Genomic DNA, 19,913 nt, shown 5'->3' with positions numbered 1-19,913 from the left:
ATTCTTTTCCAAATGTGGTAATTTTTTACTTGTTCTGTTTCTGACTTCAGCTCAACAAGATGCAACAGTTACCCACAAAATTATGGTTTTGCTGGATAAGGCCTGTCTTCTTGTGCTCCTTACTTCATTTCTGTTTTGCACAACTAATCAGTATATATAAGCAATAAGTGACATATTAGTTACTTCCCAACAGCATATCTGCACAGACATGATGGGAGTTACTCCCCTAGAAAGTCTGCTCTTTTCTGGAACAACTACTTTTATTTCTTATAAGTGGGAAAAATGACTCAAGTTTCTTTCCTTCCTTATCTCCTCTCCTTGCCTCAGCTTTACAACAGCTCAATCTGAAATGTTTAGATCCACAAATAGACCTTGCAAATCTATGTGATTCTCTATTTTGCTTTCACTTATGTATTACCTACAACAAACTACATTGGAAAAATTAATTTCACCTGAAGTACTTATTCTGTATTTTCTCAACAAATGTTATTCCTATATAGTATATAATGTAATACTTTTCTTGGGTTATTAAATTTTCTTTGCTTATTTCATTATTAAATTTATAGTAGCAAATAACCATCTTCATTCACACTGATGAGCAGTAGAAGGAATTAACTTGCTATTCATTTTTAAAATAATTCTTGATCAACAGGCAGCATGCTGTAAATTCAAGGAAACATAACTGAATATTTACTAGATTGTAGTTTTAACATTATATTATTAACAGGGCTTAGAATTCTTGAGAACTGGTATAAGCTAACACTTTTTAAAATTTTTATTTATTTTGAAGAGGGAGCACGTGAGTGGAGGGAGGAACAGAGGGTGAGGGAGAAAGAACCCTCAAACAGACTCACTGAGTAGGGAGCCCAACTTGAGGCTCAATCCCAAGACCCTGAGATCATGACCTGAGCCAAAATCAAGAGTCACTCAGCCAACTGAGTACCCGGAAGCTAACACATTTTATATGCCATTAACATTAAAATTGCTGTTCCTTTTAATACTTAAAAAAACAGCATTTAGAGACTCATAAGAAAGTTTTATAATGTATTGCTTGATATCTTTACAGAGTTGGCTAAATCATCTCTTGTTGGTAGAAAGGCAGATACATTAGTCAAATACCAAAGTGGTTTTGTTTTTCTTTTTTCCTAATGGTAAATATCTGAGGAGAAGGAGCTTGGAAATAAACATATAGCCACCTCTTCATCTTTTAATAATCAGAATAGGAAAGAATTAAATAAGCTGATACTTTTCTTGGTACTGAAGTTTTTTTTAGAGTTATCTAAGAAAAAAAATTTTTTTTGTTTTTTTTTTTAAGATTTTATTTATTTATTCATGAGAGACACAGAGGGAGGGAGAGAGAGAGAGAGGCAGAGACACAGGCAGAGGGAGAAGCAGGCTCCATGCAGGGAGCCCAACACAGGACTCGATCCTGGGACTCCAGGATCACGCCCTGGGCTGAAGGCAGGCACTAAACCGCTGAGCCACCCAGGGATCCCAAGAAAATGTTTTATCTGTTAGAGTAGACTTACAAATAATGTCAGAGGGAAATATTTATAACTTCCAAGAAATTATTCAATCAGTGACATTTATTTGTGCTCACTGGTCATAATTTTCTGTTAACTATTGTCCATTGCTTATTTAGTTTGAATTCCTACTATAAATTAGAGATTTGGTTTACAGGCTGTTTAATGAAATTGGAACACTGGTATTAATGCCTTGTATTCATTTGTCCATTTTTAGAGAATGTTAGTTCCCCGTTATAAACATATTAGATGAAAATTAAATGCTAAACAATGAAATTTCAGTATTTGGAAATAGAAACATTTCTCAAAAGGGTATGCTATAACTTAAATTTACAAGTTAAATGAGTGTTAATATATCTTAGAAGTACAGAGAGGTGACAGATGATTCTAATTTAAATGAATCTCTTTGAGGAGACTTTTGCTCATTTTTCAATAATATTGTTACTATATCCTAGTTTTAAGTGATTCATTTGGGCCAAATGCTATATTCTTGAGACTAAATATACATTATTGAACAACTCTCCCCCCAAAACAGAAAATATATTTCCTACCATTATGTAGCTTACCATCTAGGAAGAAAGCTAGACAATAATTAAATTGTAAACAAACTATATCAAATTTGTAATTCCAAATTGTGATAGCTTGTAAGTGCTATTAGGGCAAAGAATAGAATGTTATGTGAAGAATATCATGAGGGGAAACCAACTTTGGTTAGGGAGTCTCCATCTGCAGAGGTGATATTTAAACTAGGATCTGGAAGATAGGAAGGCACCAGCTACGTGAAGACTGTTGCAAGCAAGAGAACAGCAAGCCCAGAGGAACTGAGAAGGGGACTGGCTTGTTTAGGAACTGCAAATAGATGAGTGGCTGGAACAGGGAAACTAAAGGGGGGGGTGGTGTGGCAAGGAATGAGGTTGAAGAGGCAGGTGGGCCATGTCTGGAAGAGCCTGGAAGGTCTGCTGAAGAGTTGACTTTTGATTCTTAAAGTAGTAGGAGACATTGAAGGGTTTCAAACCAGGGACTGCTATGATCCATTTACTGTGATTGTAAGAAATGGATAGATAGCCACATCTCTGTGAGCAGCTCTGTCGTCACCACTGCCAGAGTGGGTTAAAAATCAGATACTTAACGCCCTGGAAATTGGCTCACTTCCCTTTGACCCAGAAAAAGCTTGCATCAGGAGACCAGAGGATAACAATAGTACCCAAAGAGTGTTTCTAGTCTTTATGTGTAGAGCTAAAGACTTGATGGGAATGTGAGCAAATAACATTTAAAAACTATATCGTAAAAAAAAAATAAATAAATAAATAAAAAAAATAAAAACTATATCGTTTGGGGCACCTGGGAGGCTCAGTCAGTTAAACATCTGCCTCCAGCTCAGGTCATAATCCCAGGGTTCTGGGATAGAGTACTGCATCAGGCTCCCTGTTCAGTGGGGAGTCAGTTTCTCCCTCTCCCTTTGCCACTGCCCCTGCTTGTGCTCTCTCAACTATCTCTTTCTCTCAAATAAATAAAATCTTTAAAAAAATATATTTAAAAAAATTGAATGCAATAGAGAATTCAAGTGTAAGAAAGAATAAAAAAATTTATATCATTCAGTGAAATGTGAAAAATATTCAACTTTACCAGTGAAATACAAATCAACACAGCAATATCATGCCATTTTTTAAAGTTGAACTGGCAAATTTTTAAAAATATACAATAAACTGTCATACATTTCAAAATACATATGCATTTATATTGATAAGGATGTAAAGAGACACTATATGCATTACTAGTGGGAGTGCGTATTACTACAAGTCTGCAATCCCTTATACAAATCAGATAGGTTTCAGAATTGAGGTTTTTTTTTTTTTATTCTGGAATTCGATTTTAGAAGATAATATAGGGACATCAACATCTGACAGGATTCATTTGGAGTTTCTTGGGGGAACATGGGCACCATATACAAAACAGTGGTTCTCAAGATATTGGACATCCAGCAGTGAGGGAGTATGACTCCCGAGAGAAGAGAAACAAATAACATAAGACCTAGCTAGGTTCATCCCTAGCATACTGCCACAGAAAGTTTCCAAGCCCTGGCACAGGGATGGAAAACTGAGGCAGGGCTCAGCAGTCTGAGCTGAGGAGACAGAGCAGGAGTCCAGGGACCAAAGGTGGCTGGAGTTGACAGAACAGAGTATGGACAGGAGAGAGCTCCCCTGAGGAGCCCCAGAGATCTGTAGAAGACAACTTTCCATATTAAGTTGAATACTGTCCACCGTGTGAGGAAATAGTACACTCAAGGCCAGAACTACACAGAAGGATTAGAGATTTCAGTGCCCCAGATTCACACAGAGCCAGGAATACTGCCAGCCTGGAACACTGCATACTTCACAAGGCAGCACTGAGTACTAAGTCCTACTTTAACCTTAGTATTGGGGGAGAAGTTAATTCTAGACTAACTGCTGTCTTGATCTCATCTAACAAAGCTTAAACACAAAACCTGAAAAAGATCAAATTATTTCCAAGTACTTTCATAAGTTTATTTTTATTGTAGTAATCTGTATATCCAACATGGGGTTTGAACTCATGACCCTGAGATGAAAAGTCATATGCTCTTCCGGCTGAGCCAGCCAGGCGCCTCAAATTATTTCCAAGCATTTTAACCACATCCCAGAACAAAGTTCAAGAATATGTTAAGGATTACAAAAGCATTTTACCCAACAAGGTGAAATTCACAATGTCTGGCATTTGATCAAGAAAGCAGGAAAAATACAAGTCATAAAGAGGAGGGAAAAAATAAACTATATGACATTCTGGAGAAGGCAAAACTATGGAGGCAGTAAAAACATCAGTGGTTGCCAGGAGCTAGCAAGGAGAGTGGAGTAGGGGATGAATAAATGGAACACAGAGACTTTTCAGACAGTGAAAATACTCCGTATAATATTATAGTGGTGGACATATGTCATTATGCATTTGTCCAGACCCACAGAAGGCACACCACCAAAAGCAAACCCTAATATAAACTGTGGACTTGGGTGATGGTGATGTGTCAGTGTAATGTGTCATCAGTTGTAGCAACTGTACCCTTTTGGTAAGGGATGTGGATAACAGGGGAGGCATTGTGTGGGTGGAAGCATAGGGTGTATGCAGTATTTCTGGATACACCTTCCTCTCAGTTTTGCGAGGAACCTGAAACTGCTCTAAAAAATTGTCTTTAAAAAAATCAGTCCATTGAAACAGACCCAGAAATGGCACAGATGATAGAATTAGTAAACAAGAACATTAAAGTTATTATAAATTGTAGTCCATGTGTTCAAGAAACTAGAGAGACTGGACATATTTGATAGAGATGTGGAAGTTATAAAGTCAATAGAAATCTAAAGATGAAAACTGCCATGTCTGAGCTGAAGAGCATACTGGATGGAACTAACCATTTAACAGACATAGCAGAAGAAACAATTAGTGAACTTGAATATACAGTACAGAAATTATCCCAAATCAAACACAGAAAAAAAAGCTGGAAAGAAATGAATAGAGCAGCAGTGAGCTATGGAACAACTTCAGATTGCAAAATACACCTGTAATTGGAGACCTGGGGGAAGTAGGGGTAGGAGTTGTACAGAAAAAGTATTTGAAGAAAGTAATACAGAGTTCCAATTTTGGGAATGGCAGGGTAACCTGTATCAGACAGCCTTTCTGCTAAACAATTATAAGTTCCAAACAAAGTATGAAGAAATATTGTTTAGCAAGCAAGCAGAAGTTTCTGGCTGACTTCTCAAAAAAAAATAAAATGTCATCTTTGAAGTTCTCAAAGAAAGGTAATATCACATACATTGTTATTATAGAACATTTCCAGTGGGGTCTAGGGCAGCATCCCATAATATGTGGGATAAATAAGGACTATAAATAGCCTTACTTGACTTCAGGTCAGGTTTTGCTCTCAGTGCCAAAAGCTTTAAAAAAATATTTTTTTGTTTTCGAGTTTTGGGAATTTCTGAATTCTAGGAAAAGTGTTGTGAATCCATCTTCTTTGTCAGGAAAAAAATTGTCAATATGTATTTTTAAATGTCCTACACCCTTTGAAGCAGGGACTTACGTGTGCAATGGAAGTAACAACACTTTAATTTTAAATTAAAAATATTTTAAAACAACCTAAATGTCCTAATAGCCTTCTAGTAGTTGGTGAAATTAGTTATGGTATATCTATGCAATGAAGGGACTGCTTAATAAGAAAATCATGTTGTAGAAGAATATAGATATGGTGAAATAAACATTTTCAACAGGTAACATGGAAAGATCACAAAATGCTATGATTCCAAATGTTAATAGTAGTTATTGCTGTGCAATCATGTTGTGATTTTTATTTCCTTTGTTTTGCTTTTTAGTATTTTCTAAATTTCTACTATGAACATACATTCCTTTTGTAATCAGGACAATCAAGGCTTGTTAAAAAAGTGATAAGGAATTATTCCTATTGCTATTAAACTTCAGATCACATTGCTTCTCTAAGTCAGAAATCATTAACAAAAACCACAAAAGTTTAGCATTATTAAGCTTAATATGTCATCCATATCCCCAGATCTAGTGTCTGCACACCTGGATTTAAAGTGCCTCTTTCAAGCTGCATTGCCTGAGGCATTTCCAGAAGGAATCCTGTTAAATGAAAAAAAAAAAAAAAAAAAAGACCTTTCATGAACGATGCTGAACCATTTCTGTTGCCACTTCAAACACTCTCTAACTTAATCTCCAGAGAACAGCTTTCTCAGATAAATTGTCCAGCATTATATCTAGTTCTTGGCTTGTTTTTAAAAATCTGCAGATTCTTTCATGAGGTCATTTTTTAAGCTTAAATATCTACTTTGCTTTGAAAATCTATTTTCTCCCTTTTCAAAAAGAACATACCAGGAGTTAAAATTGGATCATGTTTAGCAAGCTACATCATACATCTGGAGTGAATTCCAGAGTATTAATGTCATGATATGTTAAAGCAAAGACTGTCAAGTCTAATTTTTGCAGACCTGCTAAAACCAAAAGGACAGTCTGAACAGCCAGCAGTTTCGACCTCTGAGCTGAGGTATGTTTTCTAAAGTTATTCTGAAAGTCAGAGGAGAAAGGAAAAAAGAAAAAAGAAAAAAAAAAAAAAAAAGACTGCAACATGGTCCTTTTGAATAGCGTGATGCCACAGTGATAGAAAGTGTCATCATCATCTGTACTAGAGGCTCTTAGAATTAGACTGTCAGAATTGAAGGGACTGGAGAACTTGAATCCAATTATTTGCCTAGTACCTCTGCTACATCATCCTAGACTGATCCTATCTACTGTCTGTTGAACTGCTTGCAATAGGATTATATTTTTCCTTGTAAACTAGTAAGTCGATTTTCTAATTTCAGATATTAATCTCTGTGTACTTCATATTTACTAGAATTCAGTGGTGAAACCATGTGGACTTGGCATTTTAAGAGACAATTAGATGATAAGATTAAATTTCTTTAATATAGGGTCATTCATATTCCCTGTTTCATCTTGGGTCCGTTTTTATAAGTTGTTTTTCAAGGAACATGTCCTTTTAATTTGTCACATTTGGGGCACCTGGGTGCCTCAGTCTGTTAGACATCCGACTCTTGATTTAATGGTCATGATCCCGGTGTCTCCAGATCAGGCTCTGCACTGGGTATGGAGCCTGCTTAAGATTCTCTCCCTCTTCCTCTGCCTCTCCCCTCCCTAAAAAAAATGTCAAATTTATTGGGATAAAGTTATTCATAATAGCCTCTTTTAAATGTGTGTATTATATATAGTATGTAGTAATATATCTTTCATTGCTGATACTGATTTATTCTCTTGATCTAAATAACAGTCTTTTTGATATTTTCAAAGAACCAACTTTTGGCTTTGTTAATTTTCTCTAGTGTTCTGTTTGATTTCTTTTGATTTCTTTCTCCTTATTTCCTTCTTTTTTACTTAGTTTGGTTTTATTTTTTTCCTAGCTGGTTAAATTGGAAGCAAAGGTCCTTCATTTTAAGCCTTTCTTATTCTCCAGTATAGTATAAAAAGCTGTAAATTTCTTCCTCTAAGCACTGTTTTAACTGATCCTACAGATTTCTCTAAATGCTTTATTAAAGTATAACTGATTAAATAAATTACATGTACATAAAGTGTACCAATATGTATGTATCCTTGAATCCATCACTACAATCAAGATACTGACCCTGTCACTACTAAAAACTTACTCAGTTTCTCCCTTCTGTTCCCAGGTAACCACCAGTTGGCTTTCTGTTACAATAGATTAATTAGCATTTTCTAGAATTTTAGATAAATGGAACCATCAGTAAGTAGACTTTTTGGTCTGTCTTCTTTCTCTTAGCATAGTTATTTAAGACTCATCCATGTTGTTGTAAGAGTTCATTTCTTCTTACTGCTGAGTAGTATTTCGATTTAGTGCATATACCATGATGTGTTTATTATATCACCTGTTATATGGTTTCAGCTACTCTAGTAGGTATCTCACTGTGTTTTTAACTTGCATTTTGTGAATGACTAATGGTGTTGAGCATCTTTTCTTGTGCTTACTGGCTATACTTTTAGAGAAATGTTCCAAGTCCTTTGCTCAGTTTTTGATGGGGTTTTTTGGAAAAATTTTTTGTTGTTAAGTTTAAAGAGTTCTCTGTATATTCTGGATACCTAATTCCTTATTTTGGATATTTGTCCCATGTCATTTGCAAATATTTTCTTCCATTTGATGAGTTGCTTTTTTACTATATTTCTAAGTGTCCTTTGGTATACAAAAGTTTTTAATTTTGATGCAGTCCAGTTTGTCTATATTTTTTGTTAATTGTCACGCCTTTGGTGTCATCTTTAAGACATCATTGCTGGGATCCCTGGGTGGCGCAGAGGTTTGGCGCCTGCCTTTGGCCCAGGGCGTGATCCTGGAGACCCGGGATCAAATCCCATGTCGGGCTCCCGGTACAAGGAGCCTGCTTCTCCCTCTGCCTATGTCTCTGCCCCTCTATCTCTCTCTCTCTCTCTCTCTCTCTCTCTCTCTCTCTCTCTCTGTGTGTGTGACTATCATAAATAAATAAAAATTAAAAAAAAAAGACATCATTGCTAAATCCAATGTCATGAAACTTCCCTGTGTTTCCTTCTAAAGAAGAATTTTATCGTTTTAGCTTTTGCATTTAGGTCTTTGATCCACTTTGAATTTTTATATATGGTGTAAGGTAAAAGTCTAACCTTATTCTTTTGCATATGGATATCTAGTTTTTTAGCACTATTTTTTGAAAAGACTATTCTTTCCTCAACTGAATGGTCTTGATGGTATCCTTGTCAAAAATCATTTGACCTTATACATGAAGCTCTATTTCTGGTCTTTCTATTCCATTGGTCTGTATTTCTTTATCATAGTAACACAATTCTGATTACTGTAGCTTTGTAGTAAGTTTAGAAATTAGGAAGTGTAAGGACTCCAACATTGGTCTTTTTTAAGACTGTTTTGTCTATTTAGGGTTCCATATGAATTTTAGGATGAATTTTTCTCTTTCTGCTACAGTGCCACTGGGATTTTGATAGGGATTGCCTTGAATTTATAGAATATTTTGGATAGTGTGGACATCTTAACAAGTCTTCCAAACCAGGAATACAGGATGCTTTCTTTTTATCTTTGTCTCCCCTAATTTTTTCGGCAACAGTTTATAGTTTTCAGTGTACAAATCTTTTGCCCTCCTTGGCTAAGTTTATTCCTAAGTATTTTATTCATTTTGGTGCTGATGTAAATGGAACTGTTTTCTTAATTTCCTTTTCTGATTGTTCATTGTTAGCTGTGGGTTTTTTTATACACGGCTATTATATTGAGGTAGTTTGCTTCTAATCCTAGTTTATTGAGTGTTTTTGTCATGAAAAGGCAAAGAATTTTTCTGCATTGATTGAGATGATCATGTCGGGGGTTTTTTCCCTTAATTCTCTTAATCTAAGTGTCACATTTATTGATTTGTACATGTTGAAGCATCTTTGCATTCCAGGGATAAATCTCACTTGATCATGGTGTATGATCCTTTTAATATGTTGTAGAATTCTGTTCGCTAGTATTTTGTTGAGGATTTTCCATCTTTGTTCATCAAGGATGTGGGGCTGTAATTTTCTTTTCTCGTAGTGTCCTTGTCTGGCTTTGATATAAGGTAATGCTGACCTCCTACAGTGAGATTGCAAGTGTTCCCTTCTCTTTAATTTTTTGGGAGAGTTTGAGAAGGATTGGTGTTAATTCTTTGAACCGATGGTAGAATTCACCAGTGACGTTGTCTGGACCTGGGAGGCTTTTGATGACTGATTCAGTCTTCTTACTAGTTGTTGGCTATTCAGATTTTTTGTTTCTTTATGACTCATTCTTGGTAGATTGTGTGTTTCTAGGATCTAATTTCCTTTTGATTTCTTCTTTAACCCTTGGGTTATTTAAAAATGTTACTTAGTTCCTAAATATTTGGGAAGTATTTTTTTTAGAGATCTTTCTGTTACTGAGTCTAATTTATTTCCATTGTTATCAGAGAACTTTCCTTAGTATGACTTGGATCTGTTTAAATTTATTGATAATTATTTTATTGAGACAAAATAGTCTGTGTAGGTAAGTGGTCCATGTACACCTGAAAAAATATGTATTCTGCTTTTGCTGGGTGGAGTGTTCTATAAATGTCCAACTGATCTAGTTAGTTAATTGTATTGTGTGAATCTTCTAAATCCTTTCTGAATATCTGCCTACTTTTCTCCAACATATTAAGAGATAGTGGTATGGAAATCTCTGACTATACTTTTTCTCCTTTCAATTCTATCAATTTTTACTTCATGTATTTTTAAGGTATTAGATGCATAGATATCTAGGATTGTGTGTCCTCCTGATGAATTGACCCCCTTATTATTTGTTATTATTAAATGATCTTCTTTATCCCTGGTAATAGTCTCTGCTCTGAAATCTAGTGCTAGCATAGTATATCTTTGCAATCCTTTTGCTTGTAACCTATTTGTGCCCTTACCTTTAAAATAGTTTTTGCAGGTAACATTGAGTCTTGCTCTTTTTTCGGATCTGACAATCTCTTTCAATCCTCAAATATTTCAAGATATCCCTATACCACCAGTCTTCTTCTTGAACTAAATATCCTTTTATTATGGTTTGACCAATACTTTTTCTAAATCTTTTACTATTTTATCACATTTCTCTTGTGCATGTCTTGCTTAAAAGGGGTAATTTATCACAAAGGATACTTTGAGTTGGCCTCTGCAAGAAATACTGAGTATTGCATATTGCGTCAGTTGATTAACATTGTCAACAAAGATCTGTATCTATTTGGTTCCTCACCATTCAGTTGAAACCAGTCTGGACCATCTGTTCTACTTTTCTTACCCTAATCATATTTTTATCTTGGCTAACTATTGACTTTTGATCTCCAGAAAAGTTTCAAAGCAACTTAACAAAAAAAAAGTCTATTCATTGTTCCTCTGAAAATGTCTGTTTTATCTCAGTTATACCAATTCTAGTTGAATTATTTTGAGTATGGGTCAAATAAAACTAGATTATAACTAAAAGGATATTAAAGTGTTTGCCTTTTATTCTAGGTAAAAATGTCTCCTTCTTGTCATCCATCCAAAGGAGATTCTACTGTTAAGAAGGTGAGTTTTTAAAAAATTTATTACATTTTTACTTTCATTCCAGTATAGCTAACGTAGTTATATTAGTTTCAGGTGTACCATATAGTGATTCAACACTTCCATACATCACCCAGTGCTCATCATGACAAGTGCACTCCTTAATCCCCATCACCCATTTCACTCTTCCCCACACTCACCTCCCCTTTGGTAACCATCAGTTTGTTCTCTATAGTTAAGAATCAGTTTCTTGGTTTGTCTTTTTTTTTTTTTTTTTTCCTTTGCTCATTTCTAGAAGATCAGTTTTAAAGACACGAACCCACCTTCCTCCTTTTGTGTGTTTATTCTCCTCTGTTGAACAATTTTCTCAAAAATGCAATGATTCTTTAATCACCTTAATGCCACCAAAGGTACTTTCTGATTGGAAGCCTTTATGACATATCACCAGAATCCCTTGGCTCTCTAGGAAGCCACATGGGGGTTTGGGCCTAGCATCAGTCTCCTGGCAACTGAGAACTTTCATTTTTCTAGAATGCCCATCCTCTTTACCAGGTGGGTATCGTGATCAGTGATTGGTTGTAGGTGAAAGATATTATAAGGAGGCTAGTCTAAGATATTCTTTCCTTACTAATGTCTTTCCCTCCAGACAGCTGTGCTCAAAGAAAACTGGCCCAAGATATTAGCATTCCATACTGCATAAACAAGTGCTCAATAAATACTTGTGGGATGGAACCCCCCTCTGCCACTTCAATCCCTGACTGTAAACTTTGTAGCACAGAAAGAGTATGAGTCTGTCAATTGAACAATTCTCAGATGATGTCAAGAGAACCGCTAAAATCCTTTTCTATATACAGCTGCAACAGTGCAGTTGAAATGTGGTAAACAAGCTGACATTTTTACTGTTTTCTTTTACCACTTTTATTTTTCTGACAGTTGAAGTATCCCTGGATGTAGGTTTTCTTTCCTTGCCCTTTTTATAATTTCAGTCAGCATCCATGTCAGTGAAGAATTGTAGAACAAAAATAACAACCTGCTAGCTGTGTTAACTATCAGCAGGTTCTAGCTTCAAAGCACTGTGCCGAAAATGGGTCCCTTTTCTCTGCCTGTAGAATCCCCTGAAATGGTTTTAAAAGAAAAAAAGAATAAAAATAAAATCTGTTATCCGAAAAGCCTTATTACATGCTGCCCAGGAAAATCTCTTCCATTTTTGTCAGGAGTGCAAGGCCAGGCTAACTGAGGCGATGTTTGCTACCACCTGGAACCATCACACTGTGAGGGAGTGGGGGGCTGGAGGTACAAGGCACCTGCTCACTCTCCGTAAACAGAGAAGGAAATTGGAATCCAAAGGGAGATTTTTTTTGCCTGAGCTTTCAAGTGTTAGCTGTGAACACACTTCTAAAGTAGAGGTTAAAAACATGCTTTCGATTCAACCAGACATGAGTTTAAAGATTGACTCTTGTGCTTATTGATCTGAATAACTTTTTTTTTTTTTTTTTAGATAAGGAGAAGAGGGAAAGTGGAAGGGCAGAAGGAGAGGGAGAGAGAGAATCTTAAGCAGGTTCCACACTCAGTGTGGAGCCCAGTGCAAGGCTGGATCTCACAACCCTGAGATCATAACCTAAGCCAAAATCAGGAGTCAGATGCCTAACCGACTGAACCACCCAGGTGCCCCTAGTGGAGCCTCTCTGCTTCCTTTACTGTAAATGAAGTGCTGCCTCTCAGAAGTATCCTGAAAATTAAACAAGATACTATATGAGGGCCTAATACTGTGTTTGACACACAGCTAAGTACCTGATAAATTATTGACACATAGTAAGTACTCAGGTATTACTGAAACTAATGTTAAAACACACATCCCCCAATCTTAGTTAGATATGCTGTCATTTTATTATTCCTACTTTGTATTGTTATCCATTCAGCAAGTATTTCTTTATGTAGACACTGAGTTAAGGGACTGCAGAGATGAAAAACACAGACTTTGTTCTCAAGGATCTCAGCACTTATTGGGAAGGTGGACATGTAAACTGACAATTACCATGCAGTTTGACACATGCCATGGAAAGTGCACAGGTACACAAGAGCACAGAGGAGAGGCTGATTGGGGATGACTAAGTGGACTTAATATGACTCTTATGTTCTTATGGTAAAAAAGTGCAATGAAGAAGTTTGAGAAATACTTAGCTCCTCCCCTCAAGCTTTGTTACTAGATTATAATGAAAGCAAATCCTGCCATAGTTAAAGGTGTTTATTAAATACTCATTTATAAATAGCTTCATATAACCTATTTCAACTTGGTAATGACCTAGCTCTCTGTCATTTTAGGTGTCTGACCACTCTCAGGGGTGTAGCAATGTTACATAGATAGGATTCTCTTACTCTTGTAATCAGCATCAGACAAACCAAAATTTTCAAAGCCAATGACTACACATAGATGGCCCCAGGTGGCTTTCCTAAGTGATCAGGTGCAGACTTATTCACTGTCCATGCAAGAATTGGCATGATCTGGTCTCTAAAATATTTTATTCAGGAGATAGATATATATATTCAAGGACCTTTTATTTTTGAGAGCCCATCACTCATGTTTACCATTCTGATTAACAAGACATTAATTTCACCAATAGAAAAATTTCTGGATTCTTGGACCTAATGAGCAAAATCTTAGCTGTTGGTCAGTAATAAATAGCCAAAGGACTTTTTAGTAGCTGCTTTTGGGAATTCATGTCTCTACATTGAAGCCTAAACTTAAATAGCACCTACTTAATATCACACTGTTATGATGTCTAGGATAATTTTAAAATACATTTCAAAACAGGTGCCTCTCCCAGACTAAGTAGTCAGGGAAGGCTTCTTTAAAAAAATAAGGCTTGATCTAGCCTTGAAGCACAAGGGAAAAGGTGTTCCAGGTAGACATGTTGAGTATAGGACACTTCAGAAATGGGGGTGGTTCTATATCTCTTAAATATGGTAGCATGCAGAGGTCTGGTGAAATGAATGGGAATCCATATTACAAAGAGCCCTATTTTGTGAAGCTTGCTTTTTATCTTGAGCATGAGGGTTTCTGTCAAAGGTGATATTAAAGGCAAAAAAAGCAATCAGAAGAATAGACAGTGTCCAGGCAAGATAAAGGTCCTGAATCTGTGCTGAATTAATGGATGGAATGAAGAGATGAGGTAGATTCAAGTATTTTTTCTCCCCCAAAACTCTGACACCTTTAAGTGTGAACCAGGTGTCCTTCCTTTTCTGAGCTCTCTCTTGTAACACCCTGAACTGGTCCTCACCTACCAACATGTTTACCTGGCTGTGTTGAAATTACCTCTTTATTTATATATATGCCTCATTTAAGACTAATATGCCTCAGGAAGGCAGCCATGGCATTAGACTTGGTATCCCTAAGTGTAGAACCATGTAGTCAATCATTAGTTGTCAAGTGAATGAGAGATACATGAAACAGATTCCATTGGACTTCATAGCTATTTATGGGAAGTGAAAGGAAAAAGAATTGTCTGGGCCTAAATAAACAGAGAAATTAACAAATGAAACATCATTACTGTCCCAGGCTTATATTCCTAGCATAGTCAGTGTCTTACTGTTTGAGCTACATCAGCAGTATTCTGAGTGAGACCAATGTGAAACTCAGTATCTAATTGGTACTTCCCTAGTTGTATATGTATTTTTGTGTGTTCATATATATATAGACATGTACATGTATATTCTGGTTATCATCTTGGAGCTACATTGTCAAAGTTGCATTGACAGATGGAGGCACCAGCAGTGTGTCTGTTGAACAGTTGACTGCCAAAGTGACATGTGTAAGAAACACAAAAGAGCAGTAGTATTCTTGACTGGAGCCAAAGATTCTCTGTTGACCAATAACCAAAGAAAGTGTTTGGCGACTGTGTTGTCAGTATTGGCTCTGTCAAGAGCTGGATGCAAGTGCTGAGGAAACAGAAGCCATGTTCTGTAGGGTTCTGCTTAACTTCCTGAGATAGATGTCTCATGAAGGAGTCGTTCTTCCACTCTGCTGTCACCTGTCAGAATCTAGCAAACTCCATGAGCATGTGTACATAACATCTTTTGCAACACAAGCTTTTGCATTTTATTCTTCTCTGGATTAGAAATACTTGTTGTATATTATATGTGGCATACAAAATTTGTAATGTTTATCTTATACATAAGATTTCTTCTTAAGGGGCTCTGATAACTTCAATAACAGAAGATACACATGCTTCTCTAGCACTTGTTCAGTGTTTGATCATGGATGGCTGGAAATTTAAAAATCAGGAAGCATTTTCCTAAGATAAAAGTTACTGTAAAAGTCCCTTGCAATTAACTCACTAGAACAAAATTGGAGATGTTGATGATGTTTAAGGTGATAAATGAGTTTAGAGAGTTAGTTGAAGGCAGCATAAAAAAAACCACCCAGCTCTGATGCATCTTTTCTCAACTACTAAAGAAACACCAGCCCGGAATTTGCAAAGTTAGGATTATTACATGCATTGTAACCAGAGAAAGCAATTTTCTTACACCTCAATCACAAAGGCATCGTTACACTCCCTGAGCCATCCCCTGTTTTAGATGAGCTTTCTCTGCTGGGGTGTTTGCAGAAGTCTGAGGGGTCAGAAGCTCTGGCTAAAGAGTTATCCTCAGGCTGGTGAAACCCACTGGAAGATTTCACAGTTGAGGGTCTTCCCAGGGTGACTTCTTCAGCCGAGGACAAGGTACTGGGAGAGGCAGGGTGGAAAGGCTTTCTCATGGGTAAATTCAGCGAATATCCCACATGCTTCAAGGTGCCAAGTCTGGGAAGGACCAAGGTCAGTGAAATATAGTTCTTGCTGTCAACACATTTCCAAGTGAATCGTGACTAAACTGTTGGATTTAATAGCCAGACCTCTCAGAAATTGATTAGCAGTTTCTCAAGTATTCAAGTGTATTAGAAGAATTTGGAGCAGTTGTTTGTTTGTTTTACCCAAGTGTTCTGGTGAGGTAAAAGTTTTATAGTCTAGTCCCAGTCTTGCCACTCATGTCAGGAATGAGATGACTATACTCACTCATGATTTTTATCGACTCACTGGCCAGTGGAGAGACTGGGGGATGGGAGCAGTGCAGTATTTTTAAGGGAAAAAGCCTCACAGAGCCAATGTTTCCATAACAACAGGAAAAGCTGGCTGCAGTGTCTCAGCTGACTGGCCCCTCATGAGCAAAAAGTGATAGCCCTTGGTGGATGCATGTTGCCTCTTTCCTTATTTTTCTTAGTAGGATTTAATCCAGATGTGACTTTCATGCCTCTATTGATTTAAAAAAAAAAGAAAGAAAGAAAGAAAGAAAAGAAAAAGTGGACAGAATTTAGTCTTTGTTTTTGCATAGACAGGGTAGAAGGTCCCCACAGGCCAGGTGCATTTTATGCTGACGTGAAGTAGCTGGGGTGCTGTTGCCTTCAGACAGCTGGAAGATTTGGAAGGAAACCTAGGCATTCTTTGTATTTCAGAGGACAGAACTGGTGCCTGTGGGTAGCTGGAATGTAGATGGAGATGTCAGCTTAGTTATGAGAATTTTCTGATAGTGGGACAAGTTGCCTTGTGAGATAGCACATTATCTGTTACCAGAGGTGTTTGGTCCACAGCAGAATATCTGCCATTCAGAGCTGTTTATGAACTTTTCCTGCCATGGGTGAGAGGTGGGCTGATTAATTTATAGCTCCCCTGATTTGTTAGAATGTTATGAGTCTACAGTTGTATTAAACTCAAGTGACTTTTTCATTGATGTGTTGGCTGATTTCAGTTAGACCCTAACATCTAGGCTGAACTAGTAGAGTCTATTAAAAAAAAAAAACAAAAAACAAATTTGGACTTAAAGAGGAGACTTCATTCAAAAGAATAACTGCAATAAGAGGAGAGGCTTTTGCTATAAGGGGAGTGTTCCAACCTTAATATCTACAAGGGTGTCAAAAAATCAGGCAGAGGTGCTTGGCTCGCAGAGTGTTTGATTTTTGATCTTGAGGTTGTGAGGTTGTGAGTTTGAGCCTCCACTGTATGATGGGCGTAGAGATTACTTAAAAGAAGAAAAAAATAACACCAAAGGGAATTTTTTTTAAAGATTTATTTATTTATTCATGAGAGACACAGACTGAGGAAGAGAGGCAGAGACATAGGCAGAGGGAGAAGCAGGCTCCTCGTGGGGAGCCCGATGCAGGACTCAATCCCGGATCCTGGGATCACGACCCGAGCCTAAAGCAGGCACCCAACCGCTGAGCCACCCAGGGATCCCAGAAGGGAATTTTTTACAGGGATAGTAAACAGGGCTAGGAAGAACCTGATGTGGGGGAGTAGGTGATAGAATCAGATAGTTGATAGTTGGTAAAAATGTCTTTGGTGCAGTCTGCTGATTCTTGGAAAGGACCATTAAGGTTGGCTCAGGTGTAGGTCAAGGGTTTAGGGGAGGGAGAGATACTTAACTAAAGTTTGGTCATTAGTTAACAAACATTTTGTTCCACCGAATCAGGACAAACAGTTCCGTTCATCTTTTAAGAGGCAAAGAGTGGAAATTTGATGGGTCTGTGTCTGGCTTTGTCATAGGTGAACTTAGCGGCATGGTGGGTTTTGTCTCAGATTTATGGGCAAGAGTGATCTTTTCAGAAAGCTGTTTCCCATGACAGGGTATGGGGATTTCCTTAACTGCAGCTGTTCTTTAGGAACTAAGGGCTCAGGTGAAGCATAACATGGTCACAAGTCTGACTATGTTGCCATGTTCTTTCCTTATTCCTCTCCATGATTATGATCTGCAGTCCATGGCCTGGGCCTTTCTGAAATCTGCTTACTGATCCTCATGTAGAAGAAATGGAAACAGTTACAGAGAAGGACAGTGGTGACCACTTGCTTGTGATACTCACTCTTGCTGATAATTACAATTACAGAGCTGGAAACAGTTACAGAGAAGGACAGTGGTGACCACTTGCTTGTGGTACTTACTCCTGCTGATAATTGGGTGTATCTTCTGGCCTAAAAAGTTGAGACTAGATGAGAGTTTCAAAGGATCTCAGAGTTCTTACCAATGTACAAATCTATTCCTCACCCATTTCTTTTGTATTAAGTGAGTATTTTCTAATGTAGCATTTGGATTTCTTTAATGATTTTTTAAATTAATGGACTATTTTTTTTTTTTTTTTGAGAGAGAGAGTGAGAAGGCAGAGGGAGAAGGAAAGAGAGAATCTTAAGCAGGCTCCACTCTCAGCACAGAGCCTGATGCAGGGCTCTATCTCATGGCGCTGAGATCATGACCTGAGCTGAAATCAGGAGTCAGACACTTAACCAAGTGAGCCACCCAGGCGTCACATTAATGGACTGTTTTTTAGAGCAGTTTTAGGTTTTTATAGAAAAATTGAGCAGAAAGTACAGTTACCATACATTTCCTCCTGTTATTAACATCTTGCATTCCTGTGGTACATTTTATTACAGTTAATGAGCTGACATATACACGTTATTATTAATGAAAGTCCATAGTTTACATTAGAGTTCACATTTTGTGTTGTACATTCTGTGGGTCTGACAAACATAATGAAATGTAGCCATTACATATCATGCAGAATCATTACACTACCCTAGAAAGCCCATGCTTCACTTACTCGTCCTTCCCTCTCAACTGGCAGCTGCTAATCTTTTACTGTCTCCAGTTTTGCCTTTTCCAGAATGTGATGTAGTTGGACAGTATGTAGCCTTTGTAGATTGGTTTCTCTTACTCAGTGATTCCCACTTAAGGTTCCTCCATGTCCTCTTATGGCTTGATATCTCATTCCTTTTTAGCTTCGAATAATATGCCATTGTCTGGATGTACCAGTTTGTTGTTCATCCATTCACCTACTAAAGGACATCTTGGTTGCTTCCAGGTTTTACCAGTTGTCAGTAAAGCTTTACTGACCACACAAAACCCTGCACATAAGTTTTCAGCTCATTTGGGTGAATACCAGGGAGCAACTGCCAGACTGTATAGTAAGAATGTTCAGTTTTCTGAGAAGCTGCCAAACTATCTTCCAAAGTGGCTGTACTATTTTTGCATTTCCACACAGTGAATTTGAGTTCCTATTGTCCTACATGTTTGTTGTCAGCATTTGGTGTTATCTGATTTTTGGATTTTAGTCATTCCAATAGTGTCTTGAATGACATTTGATGTTGAGTTTTTTTCATATGCTTATTTGCCATCTGTATATCTTCTTTGATAACATCTTTAAATGTTTTTGAGGATATTTTTCTGGTTTTTGTTTTTTGTTTTAGTGGTGCTCTAGGGTTTAGCCTATACATCTTAACTTTTCAGATTCACCTTCTGATTTAAAATTAGCTTAATTCAAGTTACACATAGAAATGTTACTCCTTTTTTTTTTTTTTTAAGATTTTACTTATTTATTCATGAGAGGCAGAGAGAGGAGCAGAGACACAGGCAGAAGGAGAAGCAGGGTCCCTGCAAGGAGCCCGATGCAGAACTCAATCCCGGACCCCAGGATCATGACCTGAGCTGAAGGCAGATGTTCAACCCCTGTGCCACACAGACATCCCAAGAAATGTTACTCCTATTTAGCTCTGTTACTTTTTCCCACATTTTGTGATACTCTTATACGTAGTATGCCTATTAAGATTACAAACCTAACAATATATTGTGATAATTATTGCTTTACTATCTATAACCACTTTCTTAGCCCAATAAAGCTTTGTCCCTACCCACCTCCTTCATGCAAATATGTTACACATATATTGCATTTCTGCATTATGCCAACATTACATTATATACATATTA

The 19,913-nt window shown here is 37.1% G+C and overlaps 1 protein-coding gene across 5 annotated transcripts in view; it reads left to right on the top strand.

Annotated features, from left to right (window-relative positions):
- Nucleotides 1-19,913, top strand: part of VPS8 (VPS8 subunit of CORVET complex) — a 248,815-nt gene that overhangs the window by 204,697 nt on the left and 24,205 nt on the right. For 2 of the 5 annotated variants that reach the window (XM_026007303.2, XM_072752534.1), the window contains one exon: nucleotides 11,103-11,156. The exons of 2 other annotated variants lie outside the window; for them this stretch is intronic. In XM_026007303.2, coding sequence (XP_025863088.2) covers nucleotides 11,103-11,156 — 54 coding nt within the window. Of the gene's footprint in view, nucleotides 1-7,759; nucleotides 7,834-11,102; nucleotides 11,157-19,913 lie in introns of those variants that run through there. One more of the 5 variants, XM_072752536.1, reaches the window with a different exon arrangement.

This window comes from Vulpes vulpes, chromosome 3 (assembly GCF_048418805.1).
Source record: "Vulpes vulpes isolate BD-2025 chromosome 3, VulVul3, whole genome shotgun sequence".
Classification (NCBI taxonomy): domain Eukaryota; kingdom Metazoa; phylum Chordata; class Mammalia; order Carnivora; family Canidae; genus Vulpes; species Vulpes vulpes.
The sequence above is the reverse complement of the archived record's forward strand: the minus strand, read 5'-3'. Positions and strand labels throughout refer to the sequence as shown.